Below are 13,841 nucleotides of genomic sequence, written 5' to 3' on the forward strand. Positions count from 1 at the left end.
CCAGTTGAATATAATAATGTACCAAAACACTAACAAAATGTTATCCTAAACGCAAAGCTCCATTCTAAAGCCAAAACTACTTTTGGAGAACAGTAAAATCCTGCTTCACTTGGGAAAAAACATTCAGGACACGAAACACGATCTCTCCCTTGGCAGTTGTCGTCTTGTAAGTAAAATACAATTCCTGGCTAACCGCATCTGTGTTTTTGGGCTGCAAGTGCTCTAGTGTATACTTTATTTTGTATATAGGTACTTGTTTTGTTGGTTTTTGGTCATCATTATTGTGGCCACTGTTAGAGGTAGATGAGTTTAGAAGTCGTTGTAGATCGGCATGATAAATACACAGTCCCAAAACAATACAACACAATTAATTCTACATGGTTAGGCTATAAAGTTTTCTCATTATTCTATATCTACAATAAAATGTTCTTCTGTTCTATTCAGGTGCGCAAAGTATTTTATGAGATATCAAAATAAGGAAGGAAAGTCAAAATGATTCATCAAATTCTACAATCCTCACATAAGCTATATGATGTGATAGCATATAGGTATGATGCTGAAAAATATCGCTGTCGAAAATAGGTAACACCACTTTGGACCTATAAAATCGTCATATCAACTGGCAATTTATCTTACTGAACACAGAGCTCCCCATAGACATCAATCAATCTTGTACTTCATGGCTGGTTCCTCCAACCGTCTAAAAGTGCTCCATTTTATTTCCCTGCGTTCTCTCTGGCATATTTAGTGTTCCTACTCATCATCATGATTTAATTCCTGAGTTCGTCTTACAACACCCAAGGGCCTTATGGCGATGTTTATTCGAAGCTAAGACTGCAGAACGCAGAAAAAAGGCGCAAGCAAAATACAATTGTTCCCCAGATACAATTCCCGTCTTCTAAGTGAAATACGGCTCTGTTCTTCTACATCTAGACACACGGCAGTGTGTCCGCCAAGTTCGAGCAAAAAAAGCGACACACCGGCCGTGGGTTATATTACACGAACCATTTCGGGCCAAATTCGACCCCCCTGTAACTCAAAATCTGTTTTATTTACGCATATCAAATTTCTAGTATCTGTTGAGACCCCCTCACTTATCTAAAATACAAAATTTCATTAATGTACCTATTGTAGGTCTTGAGATATTGACGTCAGAAAATCGCTATTTTTACTATACACTCACTGACTGACTCACTCATCAAAAACCTAGACCACTTCCAATGGTCGTATTGACTTGAAATTTGGCATGGAGGTAGGTCTTTATGTCAAGGTAAAGGGAAAAATCTGAAAATGGCCAAGTGTGAGTCGGTTTCAAAATAATGAAGGTGTTTTATACCCGGTGTAAATTTATACCCCTAAGGAACTAAAACGAACTAAATTTATCTATATTTATATGATATATCTTCGAATGGTACAAAGGTTTGTATTTAGTCAAAGTAAAGTAAAATCTGAAAACGGCCAAGTGTGAATCACTTTCGAAAATAACGAATGTGTAACTTTGATCCACGAACATAATATATGATAACATGTCATGTCAGTCAGTTGGTAAATCTAGTCCATTTAGTTAATCTAGTTCATTTCTTTGTAAGAAACATAGTGCATATAAAAAAATCTAAAAGATAGTATAAATGAGACATTTCTTTAACTAACTTCATCATAAGAAAAAATAAAATGAACAACCTTACAAAAATAAATGAAATAAAATGTGAAAGACTGCCAAGTTCGATAATATGGGAATGCTTCGCCTATAAAAGAAGTGAGATCTGAATAAGTACCAAGTTCCATACACATACCTCAATTAAAAATAGTTACTTTTTAATGATGTTACTTGGCAAGTTTTAATAGAAAATTAAATACTTGATTCATTGCGTTTAGTAGATTTATAACAAGGTGTATGAAAACTTGCCAAGTAACATCATTAAAAAGTAACTATTTTTAATTGAGGTATGTGTATGGAACTTGGTACTTATTCAGATCTCACTTCTTTTATAGGCGAAGCATTCCCATATTATCGAACTTGGCAGTCTTTCACATTTTTGTTTTGGGTGGGATCTGTATATACGCGAAGCAAATGTACTAACATTGTTTATTTTGCCGAAGCCACGCCGCGACTCCTGTGACGAAATGACGGAAGTAATTAAAAATGAGACCTCGAAAAACTGTCGTGTCAAATTCCATAGGAACAACGGTATTGTTTTTCGCTTGATAATTCTGTTTTATAGTTCCGGTTTTCGCCAGTTCTAAATGAACGGTTAAGTTATTTTAGTTTGTAGTTGGATATATTTTTAGCGAACCGTTTGGGTGGTCTCTCGGGGTTCGGAATGCGAGATATTTTAACCAATACTACTAGCAAAATCCGAACTGTTATTTTATTTAATGCTTTATACAAAATTACGAACCAAATTAATTGCTAAAATATTAAATGATTTTAATTACTTACATGAAATATATTGTGTAACGTATATTACAAGTACTTTATAAATTAATCCGGAAAACAAAATTAAACTCTTCATGCTATTTATTCACAATTTTACCATCCAAAATGAAGCTAGAGTGGCTTTTATTTGAAGAGGATTTGCACTTCAAACATCGTGTACTCGCCTTGTCTTATTATAATCCTCTTTTATTAAATCAGCTGCTCTTTCAGCGATCATTATTGTAGGAGATTGAATGTTTCCACTAATTATAGATGGTATTACACTAGCATCCACAACGCGGAGCCCACAGATACCATGCACCTTCAGACGACTGTCAACCACAGAACTACTTATATCACGACCCATCTTTGCCGTGGACACTGGATGGTAAACAGTAGTAGCAAAATTGATAGCGATACACTTCCAGTAATCGGTACATCCAAACTCATAATCATTGCAAGCATCTATGTCAACTCTACCTAATACTGCATTAATTGATTTGAAGAAAGTCGTATTTACAATCTTCACTAACATTTCTATGCTAGTTGCAGCAAGATCTAAATCCCTAGAATCATCATAGTTGTTATAATATATGAGAGGATGATCTTTTGGATTATTTGATTTCAGTGAAATGTTTCCTCTCGTAAATGGATGCAGTACAGTAGCCCTAAGCTGAATTAATGCTTTATTTTGACTTTGCTTTAATATTGATTTTTCTACTGATTCAACAAATTCTGAAGCAAAGGATTTTATACTTTCATCATTCTTCTTGTTAACTAAGACAAGCGCTTGGAAGTCAGGATAAGAAGCATTGCGTTTCTCAGAGTAAAATGCAGTAATGTCACCATAGACATGCCTTCCCAAATAACCTTGACGATCATACAGGTATCTTATAGTTTCAAAATATTTTGTGGCGTCATCATTTTTTTCAGGCTCATCAGCAAACACTGGAATAATTACAGAAGTATGATCATGTAAGTTCTGGCCAACCATTGGAGAATCAAGTATAACTTCAATGTTTTTATCTACAAGATGTTTCTTGGGTCCTATGCCAGATAACATTAGCAGTTGGGGTGTATTTATAGAACCAGCGCTGATAATAATTTCACGCTTTGCTTTTACCGTCAACTCTGTGCCATTGTGATCTACTCGAACACCCCAAGCTTTTTTACCATGAAACAAAATTTTCGTTGCAAAAGTTTTCTTAACTACCTTTAAGTTGTTTCTGGTCCCTGCTATAGGATTTAGATAGGCTGTTGCCGTACTAACTCTTTTTCCGTTACTAGCTGTAGATCTAAAGCGTCCAGAACCTAAATTACCAACTGTATTTAAATCAGCTACATTTTTCATACCGATTTCGTCTAATGCAGAGAGTAAGCCGTCATACACAGTGGTATTTGTTACGTTAAAAGTATTTACAGTTACGGGTCCACAACAACCGTAATGGTTCTTAACTACGCGATTTCTCAAGAGTACAAGGTCTTGTAAACTTTCGGACTTTTTGGTGTATTTTCTGACAATATCTGGATGCCATTCGGTGTTGCCTTCGTCGTACCAAGTCTGGTAATCATGAGGGTTTCCTTGTACGTAAGCCATCACGTTCATAGCGCTGCTGCCTCCAAGCATTTTACCTCTCGGCCATTGTACTTTTCCTCCCTTGTATGCCTGGTTCGTTATTCCATTATTCACAGTCGCATATTTCCAGTCAAACTCCGATCCATATAGATTGGTAGATAAACCTGGAACCTGTGGAAGCAAATATAATTTAGCAAGAAGTCCAACTGGGTAAAGCTGGGTGAACTGCACCAAAACTATATGGAGTAAGAAACGTAATCAGAATTTTTGTCACTCTCTTGACTGCCAGTAACGACAGTTTTTGTGTCACCAGTGTCTAAATTTCTATTGTCTTAATAAGTTTACTTACCTCAGATTCTATGGGTGGGTTTCCTCCAGCTTCCATAAGTAGTACACTCCAATCATCAACTTCAGTCAGTCTGTTGGCTAGCACGCTACCTGCTGTTCCACCACCCACGATTACGAAATCATACTCTTCAGAGTCTGCAATTAATTGTAAGGAAAATATTATTTTATCACATCCTTCACTTACCAAAAGTATGATGTGTATAAAAAGTGTATTTAATGTAGTATAGTTATCGGCACGAATCTTGAGCTCTGACCTTCACCTGCGCAGAAGTAATTTATTGGGTCCCTTTTGTGGTATGAAGTGAGGCGCGGGGGCGGGCTAAAGCGGTGATTGGCCCGCCAGTGCATCGCGTCATAGCCGTCACTCGGGATTGGTTCTTTGCTTATAAATCACTTCTGCGCAGATGTAGGCCAGAGCTCAAGATTCGTGCCGATTACTATAAGATTTAATTATTGTTCTCGCCATTTGATATTTGCATTGTTTAACTCGATCTTAATTTAATTGAGTTACATTTTTTGTACCTAATAAGAATATAAAAAATGTCTCATGACATAATTATTAGTAAAAAATGGTTTCATTGTTCTACATACCTTGAAGTTCAGCCCCAACAGGCCAATCCTTAGTTTGTACCATACATTGTGCAGCCAAGAAAAACTCAATAGCAGACAAGAATGTACTTGGGCCTGCACCCGTCGTTGGAGTTATACAAGCCTCGTTACTATATAAAGAAACAAACCGCATTTGTAATATCAAACATAGAATAGAATATTCTTTATTGTACACCAAACATGGTCAAGGACATAACAAACAATTAATATATAGTTGTAATTTAAAAACTTTGTTTGATATACCTGAACATTTTTTATTCAAAATTTCACCAACATGTAGACACAATTTTCTTTTTGTTAATATTTTTGTCGATAATACAATCTTAAAATTAATGTTAATTTAATTTGAATAAATAGTTAAAACTACATATTTTTAACTATATTACGAAAATACTGTACTGTCTGTCGTGTCTAGGCAGGCAGAATAAATACGTCTAAACACCTTCGAATGAAACCTTCTAATATAAGCAACATAATGATAATACCTAAATTTAAATTGAATGGCTCACAAAACTTAAATTTAAATAATTATCGCACAACTTTATTTTTTCTTCTAGTAAGCAATTTTGTACCTTATTATTTAAGAAAAACATTTTATGGCAAACGTTTTAAAAAAGGCACAAATTACAAGCAATGGCAGGCCCAAAACATTTTGTAGGTAGGTACTACAAAGGTACTATACACTGTACAGGTAATGAACACATATGTATATTGTTAAATAAAATTAACATCTTTTTTTGATGAACATCTATATCAAAAGTGATTGTCCTTTTAACAAACAAGTTTTTATTTGCATCAAGTGGAAAATGCATAAAAAGTGACTTCTAAATTAAATACTTACAATTAGTTTTATAGAATGTGATAAAAACAGAAATGTAAGGTCGTTCCTGTTGCTATCTGAATTTCACAACTTTCACCAAGTTTTTTTTTGTTTTCATAAAATAGCATTGTTCCATTTTCAATTAAGAGTCCGAAGCCTTAAAATGATTGTTTTTAAAATTGCCTCTAAAAAGTCATGGTGAGTAAATTCAAATTTTAAATCCATGTTTCTTCAAGCCTTCACCTTTACTTAGTGGTATCTTAGAAGGTGGCTACGGTACTTGCTTGACCTGGAATCTCTACATACCTACTTACATAGGTACTCGAGAGGCTGATGCTTTGACCACTAGAACAGAACGATTTACAGCGCTTACACACTGGCGAATTTTCCGCTCGGTTTTTACGAGTAACACCGCTCTGTTCGAACAAGGCGGTGGGTGGCATGCGTATACATGTAATTGCAAACAATTGACAACTACTGGTACAAAGATGACGTTCAAAGCAGAACGAAAGATTTGTGCCACTCAGTGTGTATCGCGCGTATAAGCGCGATACACACGCGGGACCAAAAAAGTCCCATTGTGAAAGCACTGTTAATGTCTCATTACGTTACGTAAACTTTGTATTTATTTAGGGTACCTAATATCTAGAAAAGGAAAAAATATATTCGACCACATTTTTGTAGCAAGTAGGTATCATGCTTTTCGGTATGTAATTAACGACGAGCCATTTATTTTTATTCTATTTTCATTGCATTTTGCGTGGCATTGATAAACCGGTTTTAGATCGAATTCAGGCACATTGTCATTGAGCTATTTTTAAATATCTTTAGTGGCTTCATTAATTACTGTTAATAGTTGTACCCGCGGTTCATGCATGGTACATTAACAACATTCTGCATTCGGATAATGAGGAGCTTATATTATTTAGGCTCTAGATTATCTTCATTTTCAGTATCACTCAAATTGTTGGAGTAGTTTAAGCATTAAAGTGCTATAAATAGAAGCATCATAGCTTGAAATAGTAAATCAGCATAGTAACTTATTTAAAAACCGCGTTTATTTTCCACTAAAAGCCGTTTGTGTGTTGTTTTAAACTATGTATTTTGTGCAGCTTTATCGAAAATGGATTTTATGGTTTCGAATATTATCCATAGCTCGATATTTTCATGAATTATTTTAGTATAGGAAGTAACATAAATATAGATAGGTAATGTTTGTTCGGAATTATTAAAGACATAAATTGATTTTTGGTAATTTTAAGTGAAATGGTTATTATTATCATCATCAGTATTTTTAGTGTCCCATTGCATAGCATACGATATATTATTTAGTACTTATAAATCTATAATGTTGGTACCTGTCAATTGTCTGCTCGTTCACCCGAACCGAGCAGGAAGTTCACCGACAGAATCGAGCGGAAAATACACTAGTGTGAGGGCTGTTTCGTGTAGAACCTTACATAAAAATCTACATTTTCAAACAAACTCATTCTAATCTTAATTACGAAATCTTTTCATTTCGAATATAATTATCATAAATACCTAAGTAATTTTTTGTGGTAGCCGACTCCATTACGACTTATTTTTTATAAGCTTCATCTTTTTTTAAATAATGTTAAAATAAGATCAATTATGCGATAATGTTTAATTAGTCATACTTTTTGTTAAACAGTTTTATCTTAAATCCCATCTTGAATAACTTGTTAAGGGCATATTTGTTTCAATACCCTTGGTAATTTCATACCTGTAATATAAAAAAATCCCCGACCCAAAAAAAGTACGCAATTAGTATGGCAAAAGGTTAAAAACGCTAAACCCTATAAAAAGCAAAAAATAACTTTTAACACTACTTAAGTAACCAACTAAAGCATGTCAGACTAAACTAAATTTTGTCAGAACCCTAATTATAATTTTTTTATTATATAACAACAAACAAAAATGTTAATTTATCTTGAATCTTAAAACTTACCTTCGTTTCATCGTGAAAAAGAAAAACAAATTGTTATTCTCACAATAAAACCAACGCTATTACAGCACCTACCTCTACATAAAAATCCCACAAACACATTCACATATATGTTATGGACCAAGTGATAAATTGGGCAGTATTCATAATGCCCGGTCATTATGAAAAATGCCCAATATGAGAGTGCAATTTGATAATAATTATTCAAATTATCAAATTGACCGGGCACTATACATATTGTCCGTGACCTTTTGGGCAAAGTAATACAAACATATTTAATTTCATTTTTTTTATTGGTATTGCCATTCAACTTAAAATAAACTAAATATTAAACCACTTAAATAATCAGCATCATGATTTGGACTTCTGCCTTAAAAATCTAAACTAATATTATAAAGCTGAAGAGTTTGTTTGAACGCGCTAATCTCAGGAATTACTGGTCCGATTTGAACAATTCTTTCGGTGTTAGATAGCCCATTTATCGAGGAAGGCTATAGGCTACATCGGCCCATAAGTCGGTGGCGTATAATTTCAGGTACATCCAATAGACACTGACTTCTAGGCCGATGCACCTAAGAATAGTTTTTTTTTGCTTTTCAGTGTTTTTGGGAGTCGGTTTTATTTTTTTGTTAAAATTTTTTTATTTTAAGCTTTTCAGTGACAAGCATTGTCACTATCCGCATAAGTGAAAAGTTCTCATCAATACGAATAATATAAGCCTAAATACGAGGTAGTTTACGTATTCAGTTGTCGAGTTCCCTTGATCTTCTCTGGTCTCCATCATCAGGTCAGCTTCAAACCTTCACCATTGCAGAGTGTTATCAGACATACGCCTTAGTATCAAGTTTTTACCTTACGTATGCCTACAATTTTCGAAAGTTGCCCTCGATTTCTCAGGGTTTCCATCATCAGATCCTGACTTGATGATTATGGGACCACCTGGGAGGCAAACCCTATCCAACAAAAAAAAATTTGCAAATCGGTCCAGGCGTCTCCGAGTAATCGGTGAACATACATAAAATATGTAGCAAGTAACAGGATTTATTGATTAGAACAACTGCCACTGTGAAATATAGCTTTATTATCGAATTGCCCAACTTTCATGTAGCAGTATAATAATGCCCGTGCAATGTGATAAATAATGAAGTTAAGATAGATATTAATCACTTGGCCCGATAAAGCTAGACATTATTCATAATGCTCGGGCATTATTTATAATGCCCGAATTAATCACTTGGTCCATAACATATATAAAGGTAGGTACCTACTTCGCCTTAATAAGCAACACATACAGTCGTATTCAAGTGCGGTCGATTTATCTGTGTGTGCTCAACCGTATGCGCCTTAATTAATTAGACTGATGCTGCTAGATTGAGACGTTATGCTCTAGACTAGAATATACCATTATGTTGCTAATAAACAGGGTTTGTTTATAGTTCTGATTAGGATTTATTTTAAAAGGTATACTTACTATAATAATACCTATACAAATATTTAAGTATAAGGCTGTTTTTATTTTGCGTTTTTATCTCAGGAACTACTGGAACCATTTTATTATTATTTTAGTGATAAATAGCTTATTTATCAAGGAATATAGGTTAACTTTGTGCGGGTGCATGAACTGAGAGTTCTTACGAGATGTTTCCAGTTAGTCGGTTATATTATTTGAAGCCAACTTAACAACAAGACAACTTCTATGCTGGTAAGGTAAATTATGGGCTAATAATAATTCTAATCTCATAATCTACTGCCCACTGACGTCTAGAGCTTATTTTTAGATTTCTAGATTAGGTAACAGACTAAGGCAATTTTCTTTTGAAATTATAAGACAAAAAATTTGTAAAAAAACTTCAGTTTGTAACCTATTAAAGCACAACAAAACAGCATTTTTTTAATAATGATTCACGAACCTTGTTACCAAAATGGAGGCAATTTTTTTGACGAATGCTTACTTAGTCCTCAGTCTTAGGTCTACCAACTGTAGTGGCACTTAGAACTTCCAAACAAATACTTATAAGGTACAATATCAAAAGTCGTGCGTATCTTGAGGACCCAGGCAGGCAATAAGGCTGAATATTAAATACTAAGATATGAACCTCTGGAGATTATTATTGCGACTGAAGTAAAGAGCAAATACACGCAATGCGATGAGAGTTCATTCAGTTATTTTTCCGTACGTCTCTGATATATGATGAAATAGCATCAAAGAGAGAATGAATGCGTGGGTACATCTAGCAGCTATCGAACTCAGAATATTATTATCACAAGTACTACCTACAAACAAATGGAATGAAAATGAAAGCAAACCAGATGTTTCTGGAAGAAAAAATTAAGTACCTAGAGAATATTTTTTCTCTATAAATTCTCTCGGGAGCCAGACCACAGGCTTTAGCATTATCTGAATAGAATAGAATGGAATAACTTATGATTGTATAGGTTTAAAATATTTCGTTAATATAATAGACACAATAAAGTAAAATTATTATAAGCTAGCATCGCGCGAAATCCGATAGTTCCGCAGGCCACAATTCCTATATGTGTATCGTGATACGATGTTCAAATGCCATGCCTCCTACACATCGCTGGGGGAAGATTGTTGTGGTTCCATCGATGTGTTCTTAGTAGTATTTAATTAATAATAATCATTATCACGGTAGTTGAAAATAATTGGTAGGTACGTGAAATAGTTCATATTTATAGAAGAGACTGCTTCCATCGCCTGACGTTGCTACTGTGCAAAATGTTGTAAAAAGGTTAGTAAATAACATGGAAATAATTAATAGAGAGTATATTTTAATAGTAGTGATTGATAGTAAACTTTGTGTTCATTAAAAGTTGACTTGATGAGGTCCACGCAATATACATCAACTTTAGATTAAGTACATCTGCCTATATGTTGTCATAAAGCACGCAACAAGCAAGGAGGTAGACACAGTTTTATGGAATACAAAGATGAGATTAGATCCTGTGTCTTACTATATACTTACATCCATCCATTCTACATCTTCATATCCACAGACATACAGAATTCGGTAGGCACGCGTAACACACAAAACGCTTACATACTTAACAAAGCGATAAATCAGTAGACACGTCTACTTTCAAGTTACTGTTTAGTTACAGATGATTTACGGTAACTTTACTTGTAAACTTAAGTCGAGGGGGCTTACAATTGGCTTACTTAAGTTATAAGTTGAAGTTTCTGTACTTAATAGGTTTAATATTTAAGATATAAATCTTTATTTACTTTACTAACCGATTTTCGTGGTTTTACTTGTCCCGTGGAATTTTCCTGTAATCGGATAAGATTCAGCTTATGACATTCACAAATAACATTGATTTCATATGTAGAAGGATTTTCAAAATCAGTTTGGTAGATCCACAGATAACAAGCCCTCATACTTAAAAACAGTTTTCTTCTCTGTTATTGTAAGAATAGAAAAGCTATCAAACGTCGATATAGTATTTACAAGATCCCAGACTACAAGATCTACTGCAATTTAATTTTAGGCAGCTTTTTATTCTAGAAGAATTTTTCCAAAGAAATTGGCTCATAAATCCATCCAAAGGTTGTCTGTGACAGATTCTCTTTTTGCGATAGGACTGTGTGTCCCCCTATGTCCACCCTATGTAACAGATTTTTTATTCCATTGTAAAATATATACGAGTGCTTATATACATTATCTGGTTATACAGAATAGATTATATAGGTATGGACAATGGTTATTATTAATAGGAAAGATTTGATTGTTTGTTTTTTATTTGATGAGAAATTATGTCACTGTTGGGAAGCTATACATATTATCACCGGTGAACATAGACTATATTTAATCGGCGCACAGTCATGCATGATACTTAAATAAAAAAATGCAGAAGAAAATAAATGTGTCACAGAATTGACAAAAACAAAGATAAACAGCCAGTTCGCTTTCACCAGAATTGAAGATATTCTAGTTCCAAATATACAATGCAAATATTTTTTTCATTCAATTATCACACATTTAGCATCAAAACATTAGCGAGCCGTCAAAATAATAATGAATTTAGTTCATTAGTAATGCATAATTAATTCTTGTGGTGGATTTGAATCGTCGGCGTGTGGTGTTGACGTTTCAACTAGATAGCTGAGTGATAGTATTTGTCAGGTATTTTGATATTGTACTTGGTAATTTTGCTATTTAGATTCCGCTGTATTATTGCGGTGTTTGATAGGTTTAGTGGTGTTGAGAAGTATGCGATAGAATATCATGTCACTATTCTCTTGCTCGAGAAAGTTTGTAACGAATTGTGTTGGCAGCAGTTTTTTTTTTCAGAGTAACATTTTTTTTTCTTTATTCATGTGCAACAGTTCTCTAACGGACGTGGGTGAAACCGCGGGCGTAAGCAAGTCGCCTATATAAAAAGAAAAAGCGGCTCATTGTAAAGTTTGCTGTACATTTAATTCCCAAAGACATCAAGTTTTCTTCTATAAAGAAATGTGAGCATAATAAAAAAATACAATTATTATTATACGTTGATACTTTTAAATGATTTCGATTTATTTTACGTGCTTGTCACATTGTATATGTTACGGGTAAAGCTAGAAGGTGGAGTAAACCCAGGTTTACCCGGGTTGACTTAGTATTACCCAGGCTTCTTGGGTAAAGTCCGAATAATAAGTAAAATAAATTTTACATTCGGGGTTTACCCATGTTCACCTAAGTCTACCCAACTCTGACTGGGTAATGTTGGGGGTTGCGTAATTTTCGAGCACTTGGCGTTATTCTAAAAAGGTTTAATTGCAAAACATAATGTGCCACAAAGAAGTGTTCATGCAAAGCTGCAGGAAAATTATGCAATTCTAAATGTCACAGCAGTTTATCTTGCTCAAATATATAATTTCAATTTGAACAACGACCGTTATTCGTTTTTTCTATTAAAGCTATTAAGTTTACGCTCTTCAAGCGATTACGATAGCCTGTGTATGTTTTTTTAAATTATAAATGTTTAAAATGACCTTGGATTTTCATTTCACTAATTTATTAGACAAATTTTTAACATTACCCAGTCAGAGTTGGGTAGACCTAAGTGAGCATGGGTAAACCCCGAATTAAACTTTATTTTACTTATTATTCGGACTTTACCCAAGAAGCTTGGGTAATACTAAGTCAACCCGGGTAAACCTAGGTTTACTCCACCTTCTAGCATTACCCGTAACATATATATTTTATGCAACGAACTATAAAATCATAAGTGGTGCCAAATAATTTATTATTATCAAAAATCCATTACACCAAAACAGTAACCTGTCATAAATCTTTTATAAAATATATTTATAATACATAGGTGTCGTTAAACTCTAAAATATCTTAAAATAAAAGCTGTGTATCACTAAAATTTCTTAAATGATAAATGCTACTTTTGTAAAGAATGTTTATTTCCATTTGGCGCAAAGTGATGCTAATGCACTTTGCGTTGATAATGTTGAAAATTTTCAATTGCCCATCTCCCAGAGGAAAAAGGTCGTGAAGATAGGGCGTATGACCGCCATTAAACCCTTTTACACTCGTAGTGTTTGATACTATGTTACTTTTATTTGATGCGCCCTTTCACTTTACAAAGGGCTTAATAAGTATGTTTATCATGCACTTGGGTAAGGTTTGCGAAATGTGTGCTTTTGAGATAAAACTTTTAGATAAGAAAATAGAAAGTCTCTTCAGAGGTTATTCAAATGTTTGTATAATTCTTAAATCTTGAAGAAAAAAGTCAAGTCAAATAATTCAGACTTTTCGATTTTGAGTTACTACCAAATTACAATGACCTGAACTACCACCTTTTCAATCTTGATTTGGCTTACATATGAGCCAATGATACTATTGTCATCGTATCACTTTTTGATATTTAAAACACAAAATCTACTGAACGGGTTTTAATCAAACTTGGTAGTGGTATGCTATCTTATATTATCATCAGCAAAACATAACTAAGGAGTTCTTTTAGACCACGAGGGAAAGCGCAGAAAATACTTAAAGTATTTAAGTAAGTAGTAATACTAGGATAAAACACTGCTTAGGTACATAAAGTGTGCGAGTGACACCACAAAACCCACGCCAGTTTATAAGACAAC

At 34.0% G+C, this 13,841-nt stretch overlaps 1 protein-coding gene across 1 annotated transcript; it reads right to left on the minus strand.

Annotated features, from left to right (window-relative positions):
• Window positions 1–1,966: 1,966 nt before the first annotated feature.
• Window positions 1,967–5,374, minus strand: LOC135118150 (ecdysone oxidase-like). The gene is made up of 4 exons (XM_064039317.1): window positions 5,193–5,374; window positions 4,932–5,059; window positions 4,342–4,475; window positions 1,967–4,163 (listed from the first exon to the last, which is right to left on the minus strand). Exons 1-4 carry the CDS (start codon window positions 5,198–5,200, stop codon window positions 2,583–2,585), a joined length of 1,851 nt encoding a protein of 616 aa, XP_063895387.1. The 5' UTR covers window positions 5,201–5,374; the 3' UTR covers window positions 1,967–2,582.
• Window positions 5,375–13,841: the final 8,467 nt, after the last annotated feature.

The sequence above is a fragment of the Helicoverpa armigera genome, chromosome 2 (assembly GCF_030705265.1).
Source record: "Helicoverpa armigera isolate CAAS_96S chromosome 2, ASM3070526v1, whole genome shotgun sequence".
In the NCBI taxonomy this organism is placed as follows: domain Eukaryota; kingdom Metazoa; phylum Arthropoda; class Insecta; order Lepidoptera; family Noctuidae; genus Helicoverpa; species Helicoverpa armigera.

Bases quoted from the DNA above. Each gene is read 5' to 3' on its own strand.
- LOC135118150 (XM_064039317.1), bottom strand. The intron at 4,476-4,931 runs GTATGTAGAACA...AATTAATTGCAG, and splicing joins TGTTGGGGCTGAACTTCAAG to ACTCTGAAGAGTATGATTTC. The intron at 4,164-4,341 runs GTAAGTAAACTT...TTGCTTCCACAG, and splicing joins ACCCACCCATAGAATCTGAG to GTTCCAGGTTTATCTACCAA.